Raw genomic sequence first — 7,030 nt, forward strand, 5'->3', positions numbered from 1 at the left:
CAGGGAGCACAGTGACAGCAGAATTAGGTTTTTCATCCACTGCGGTCTAGGGAGAGAAGCCATTCAGAGCTCTTCCCTTTTTAACTTTGCAGAGGGAAAGGAGTTTTCTCCCCTCCATCCATTCCTGAAAGCTGCAACAAGCTCCCTCCCTTAGGGTTAGAGCTGCCAAAGGAGACTTGCTAACAGAAGAAAGTCCGTCTGCACAACAGCAGAAACTGGAGCTCCAGCACTGATAGAGAGGGCTCAGTAGCAGTCGTCTCTAGAAAGCCTTGATAGCAGGTCCTCTACCCCATAGTGGCAGCTCCTTCCACATTATTGTGCTAAGATGTAGCGGTAACTGTCCTCCCCAGCAAGCGATTCAGCAGCAAGTGGCATGTTGACATCTCCTTGCAGCAGCCTCTGTCTTGATGAATCAGGGCTTAGTGGCAACAGCTCCAGCGCACAGTGTCCAGGTGGATGTGTCAGGTAGCCAGAGGTACCCTGCAGCTTGGCAGTGGCCACATCAGAATTGTTCTGTAAGGGGCAGACCAGGCACGTTAATCACCACCCAAGACACAAGCTCTCTGTGCTAGAACTGCATCAAACCCGCATCTGAGGCAGGTAGGTTAAGTATGTGCACACACCTGAGGACACTCTGCTAGATACTCTTCAGCTTCAAGTAAGCTTTGAGCAAAACATTCCAATTGTCACTGGACAAAGCTTGGACAAGGTCTGTAGCTGACATGTGGCAAAGAAAAACTTCCGAGTTCTGCCAGAACTTCTCAGGACTATCCTTTACAGTTTCCTCCTTCAGCTTGTAGTATAACTCCTGTTCAATGAGGGTCCTTGAGACTGCTGTTAGGTACACTTTTGGTCAGAAGAGACCAACTCGCTTTCTCATTAAAATCCACTAGATTTCTCCCAGGCATGATCCACCTAGGCCAAGGAGCTTTAGCACTGAGTTGCTATGACAGTAACTTGACTGAGAGGCTATCTATGGCGCTCACAGAATTGGCAGCTTTGTCTTGATCTACAGTCTCTAAGCACCAGAAACTTCGTGATGCCTTGCAGAGAAGACATGAAAATGCTCAGTGCTTTTCTTATGAGGGGTGATGATCCACTTGGCTGCTGCACTACCTTCCATGATGGAAATCTACCATGGTTTCTTGCACTAAACCTGCCTCTGCCCAGACATTAGGGTTGTGGGGTTTTTTTTTCCCCTCCATCAGAAGTCCACTTATCACAGTACAGCTTCCTATCCTCACTCTTCCTTTAAGACAGCACCCAGAAAGCTAACAGCGCTGTTGAACACACACAACGCAGGTGGTTTCGGGAAACCAGAAAACCGAGCCAGTTGTTCACATGTAACCTATGTGTTTCAAGGCACTTCAAGTGTTAGAAGCAAACGCTAGCTTTGCAAAACATGCATGCAATTCTCATATGGTAATTCCAGCCTGGAAGGACTGAAAGGCGTTTCAAGCCAGCTTTCATACCTGCTTTCTCCTCATTTACACACCAACATGGCCATTTCTGTTTTCTTGTCGAAGTTTTTTCCTTTCTTCTTTCTCTTCATACTGAGGACACTTTTTCCTGACCCTGTGGAATTACGGCATGTTAGAGGTCGAACCATTTTGAACCCTGATGAACATCCTGTTGTTAGCAGCCCCCACATCCTCTGCAGCATTTAGACTCACATCCTTTGAATCCTCAAGAAACTCCTCAGCACGAGGAAGTTTCAAGCAAGACTTTTTTTAAACATTCGGCATCAAGCGGTATCTGATGATAACATCAAGGAGCCCCCGAGTTAGGCACCGGCAGTTTTGCCTCACAGCGCCAGGGCTTCTTGGCTTAAGCCTGAACAGGTAGCAAGATGAAGAGGGATTATTGCTGGAACTGAGCAAAGCACCGGGAGACTTTCTGAGGGACTGATTTCCTGGTGGCTTTAGCAGACAGCTGCAGAGACCAGACTGCCTTCCTGCTCCCCACAGCAGAGCCCTGTGGACTTAAAGTATTTGAAGTCCCTGTCCCCTTGATGTGTCCCTTGAACATATCGTAAGCAAGCTGCTTATTGATTTTCTCCCAGTTTCTCCAGTCTTTTCTAGTAACTGTTCCAAACAGACCATGTAGCTTCTCCAGGTGAAGGTATAGATTAATGAACCTCATGCTTCCAGCCTGTGAAGGTTCAGAGCATGAAACAAATGCAATCCTATTCCATGGCTCGCTCCAGAAACTAACAATGATCATTTGCTCTTACAGCACTACAGAACTGGTTATCTCTCCTGCAGCGAGGAATGAGGCAGTGTTCAGAGAACAAGTGCTCATCCCAGCATTCCTCAAGTTCAGATCTAACTATGAAGCAACAGTGAAATCACAAATGCACACCTTGTTTCCTGAATTGCAGGAAAAGGTATAGCATGTACCCAATTCAGTTGATGTACTTCATCAAGATCTAAAATTAGACTGAACTTTTGAGTTTCACCTACAATATCCCAAGCCCTACTGTGGTGGAGCAGCAGTGTCAGAACTGGAGGACTGCTCCAATACTCAGGAAACCCTGCAGTCAGGCTCCCCATGCTGACTATTAACCTCAGCACAAACTCCTGGCGAACACACTGGCAAGACGCAAAGGCACAGGCAGGCATAAGCTGCTGCACACCGCTTGTTAGCAGGTACAAAGAAGAGTTTGATATAAGGCCTGAAACATGTACCCAGAAAAGCTCTTTTACTTTATTCACAACAGGACCCCAGATTCTGATTCCCCACCACACTGAACTGTCAGCAGTTGGTTAGGCTGGAATGGTTTTTCCCTCCATCTTAACAGCAAGCGGTACAGTATTTGGGACTGACAGCACTTGTTCCCCCATTTGCTTCTCCCCCAGCGCAAGTATTTAAGCCCAGCAACCTCCATTAAAAAATGGACAGTTGGAGCACCATTTCCTTCCCTCCAGCTGTGTACCCAGTTGTTGGTAGTAGCCATGCATGAGGCTGTTACATTACTGCTCGCAGGCTTCTCCACAAGGATTAGGGAAGGCACTGCTGTGTCAGCATTAACGCTCCTCCTCCACTTCCTGCTGGTGTTCTGCAGCACTGCAACTATCCTGGTTGTAGCAAGAGCAGAAAGGCTCTTGTTTTAAAATATAAAGGTCACAGGCTGCCCGCAGCCAATAGCAAGAGAGGGTAAGTGAACACTTAGTCACTTACGAAGTTCTCAGACCTTGCTTCTACCCTCAAGACATATCCAAGCTGGGATAAGAACACAGCCCTTTTGGATGTCTTCCACACAGGTGATCCAGATGAGCCAAGCACATTTCAGGGCTACTGGACCCAAGCCCCACTCACACTTGAGCTAGACAGACACCAAAGAGTATAATACTTACTGCACTATCACAATGATAAGTACAGTAATGAAGCTGATGCTTGAGAGCAGGACAGCTACCACTACCAACACAGTCTTCGAGTAGTCTGCCACATCATTCTTCCTTTGAGTCTTCATGAACTGTTCACCACAGCGCTCGCCAAAAAAATCCTGATGACACCTGCAAGTAAACATTAACACAAGTTCTTATCAGCTCCGGTGCTGTCTGGAGTCAAGGACACCCACACACATTTAAACTGGACTTAGACATCTTCAGAGTTTCCCATGAATCTCAAGATGCTCCCTTTAGAGCGTGTTCATGAAATGCAGTCACTGCTCTAGCACAAGGTTTGTCAGCATTTCAACAAGTCGAGATTAGTTTGGGCGTGATGTTCCAGGAAGACACGCCTTTTCATTCTTTTGGTTTGAGTTTATGACCAACTGATGAGTTCAGTGGCTTGTTATGCATCTCAGATTCCATCATCACTTAATTTACATGGCAGAAAGATTCTCAGTCAAAATACCACAGGAGATGGATCTATGCCAAGTTGACACTGATTTTTCCTCTGAGCCCTCATATGCCACCGGCTCATGCCAATCACACCTAACTCACAAGGTACAAGTGACTTACTTGCAGGTCACCATCTGGAGATGTTCTAGGTATATGCATTCACCATGGATGCAAAAGTTTTTGTATTCCATTTCACAGGGAGTCCCTTTCTTTTTGTTTTTCCCTTTGTTTTTCTTCCTTCTTGATTTGCTGGCATTCTTCTCACCCCCCCTCTTTGTTGGCTTGGGTTTAATCACAGGTTCAACTGAAAAAAGGACAAGACGACTTAGTCTAGCACAGCTAAAAAGCTAGGTTCTGTGCAAATTGAATTACAGAATTTGGTGAGGTGTAGGGGGACGGTCACAGCAGGAGAACCTGTGACCAGGAAGCATAGTATGCAAGTGAGCATGCAGCTGGGAATTTCACACCCAGCACAAAGGCAGCAAGCTTAGAAGCTCATTAAGCACAACTCTGCCACCATTAAGTCCTGTGCAATGCAGACCAAAAGCAGTATGAGCAGATGAGCTGCGAGAGCCACCAAAGATGAAGAGCAGAGTTGAAGGACTGCAGCATTTCACAGCATAAGATACTTGAGCGAAACTGTACAGGTTCAAGCAAAGACCTGTAAAGAACATGGAGTTCACACTGAGCCAAGCCATCCACTAGTTTTGTATCGACTCAGATACAAGGCTAACAGCCTCCATCGCTCTCAATTCTCCATTTGCATCAGTGATGAAAGGCATTATAACTCACTAGATAGTTCTGGGCACTTGCAGAGGCAAGACAGCTTGCTATCCCAGTTAGCATACTTGTTTCTCCCAAATAACCTGCAAGTGCTGTCTTCAGCAGAAGATAGTTCATTTCCAGTTCTCCTACTTTGAGAGTGATGCCGAGTACACCAAAGGAGTGAAAGCAGGATAGTCCGCAAGAGTCAGGTTATTTGTTCTGCCACTTACTGTTGCCCCTCATTATCTCAATTAAGACAAAACCTCTAGAAGAGCGTGGTTTAAAATGCTGGTGACTTACTAGCCTTCGGATTTAAGCAAGGGCAATCATCTTCATTTTGCCAGGGAGAACAAGCTAAAGCCAGTCACTGACTACGGGTCATAAGCTCTGTAGCTGCTCCATGCAACAGTCAAAGCTCGATAGCATTGTTTTAGAGCAAGTTGGTGAAACACCGGATCTCCAAAGAAGCCATCCCTTTACTGCTAGCCATAAAGCAAGTCATCTCAGTGCAACACCGTGCTATTCAAGAGTAACAGTTAACCAGGTGAGCTTGAACAGGTCTTAAGAACAGTAGAGCTACCTATAATACTCTTCAATTCCTCTATTGTGCTCTGCAGACCTAATCAAAGTAATTTTTAGAGTATTAATATTTTACCCAGAGCACTAAGCATATAGGCAATCACTACAATAGGACACAACTTGATCCAACTACTTCATAACCCTGTATTTCTAGTGACGAGAAGAGAGCCTGCACAAAGAAACTAGGTGTAGTTTACTGTTGTCTAGACAGCTGATCGTTTTAACTTCCAGAGCAACAAGCCTGGCTTGAAGTTACTTAAAAGCAAAAATGCCTTCAGCAATCAGAAGTCTGATTCAAATGGTATAAGCTATATTAATATGTAAACGAGGAACACTGTTCCTGCAGCAAGGTTTCCTGTCCCTAGAAGTGTGAGCTTACTGACAGCTGAGGCCCCTCCTCCGTCCAGTTCGACTTGATGCTTAGGTTCACACTTTAATAATTGAGGCTGTTTCCATTCTTCCCTCTTCAAGGCTCAGCTCGTCAGTTTGATCTCCGTGTCCCTGTCTGCAAGCTGCATGGCCAGGAAAGCCATCCGCAGTTGAATCATAACGACTTGAAGGCTCCACAGATAAACCTCATGCCAAGTAGAAGAGCTGGTCTACAAACCAACCACCTTTGGTTACAATTCTGGTTTCTGTGCAGTTATACAACACTTCAGTCACCAAGCCAGTAGTTTTACAGGCCCAACTGCTCAATAACTCTGACATGCCTGTTTTCCCTGGAGGTCTTCTACTCATGAAAAACTCCAGCAAGGGTCTGCAAATTCCCCAGACTGAGCATCCGGAGCATGGTTCCCCTTCACCTAAGAGGTCCTTTAGTCTCGTTCCAGTCTCAGATGTTCCCACAGGAACCATAGTAGCCAGATCCACCTTAAGAGGGCAACAGCACCAGCCTACTAACATCTACTGAGGTCCAAATCACTTGTAAGTACCTGGCTTGTATAACAATTGCACTTAGGCCAGAACCAACAAAATCCTCCCATCCCCATAGTCAAGTGGGCTAGTCAGATCTCCTCACAGCTTACAAATGGACAAATCGCAATAAATTCACACAATAGCTACTGACAGTGAAGCATTGCCTCAAAGATACTTAATAAATTTTCCTGCAGCCACTTAAAAGGTTTAAGCGTTCGCTTTCCCAAAAAGTTTTAGACAACTCTGACCTAAATAAGCCACCATAAGGAAACACCCAGGAAACCCCTGAAGCAAGAAAGGCAACCTGATGTAAAACCCACCTTTAGAGCCAAACAGCACCCATAAACCCCACTGAGGCTTCCACGGTAAGTAGGTGGTAGCTGCCCCATCACAGGCCTCCTGTCAGGTTTATTAGAGGAGAGCAGTACAGCAGGCAATCAGTTAACCTGCAGCTTCCACACACCCTAGTCACACTCACTCTAAGTTTTCATCCCTGACAGCCTGTTTTTAATGCAACAGTTTCAAGCAGAAGCATGCTTTTGCTCTGTAGTCTACGAGTTAAGTGCAGCAGCCTTACAAGACAGGCAAGTCAGAAGGAAGTCGGTGCTCACATCTAGAGAGCCCTCAGGCCCGACACTGCCGAGCTGATGAGCCCACCTCACACCTGGCCCTGTCCCCGGGCACCAGGAGGGCTGCCGACTCACCTCGGATCAAGTCGTCCACGATGTACTGATGGACAGGCAGCGCCTCCTCATACTCCTCATCCTCCTCATAGTCGGGACCCGACACGGCCTCTCCCTCACGGGCCTCGGGCTCCCGTTGGCCAGTGCCCCCGCGCCGCTCCGGCTCCGTGGCGTTGGGCGAGGACCCGGCGACAGACCGGCACGCTGTGAGGGGAAATGGCGCCGTGGGCAGGGGGCAAACCA

The 7,030-nt window shown here is 46.8% G+C and overlaps 1 protein-coding gene across 1 annotated transcript in view; it reads right to left on the bottom strand.

Annotated features, from left to right (window-relative positions):
• Window positions 1-208: 208 nt before the first annotated feature.
• Window positions 209-7,030, bottom strand: part of AREG (amphiregulin) — an 8,998-nt gene continuing 2,176 nt past the window's right edge. The window contains exons 2-6 of the mRNA XM_009279332.2: window positions 6,809-6,991; window positions 3,966-4,149; window positions 3,357-3,515; window positions 1,473-1,575; window positions 209-513 (exon numbers count right to left, since the gene is read on the bottom strand). Coding sequence (XP_009277607.1) covers window positions 1,488-1,575; window positions 3,357-3,515; window positions 3,966-4,149; window positions 6,809-6,991 — 614 coding nt within the window. The 3' untranslated portion in view covers window positions 209-513; window positions 1,473-1,487. The remainder of the gene's footprint in view (window positions 514-1,472; window positions 1,576-3,356; window positions 3,516-3,965; window positions 4,150-6,808; window positions 6,992-7,030) is intronic.

The sequence above is a fragment of the Aptenodytes forsteri genome, unplaced genomic scaffold (assembly GCF_000699145.1).
Source record: "Aptenodytes forsteri isolate BGI_AS27 unplaced genomic scaffold, ASM69914v1 Scaffold467, whole genome shotgun sequence".
NCBI lineage: Eukaryota > Metazoa > Chordata > Aves > Sphenisciformes > Spheniscidae > Aptenodytes > Aptenodytes forsteri.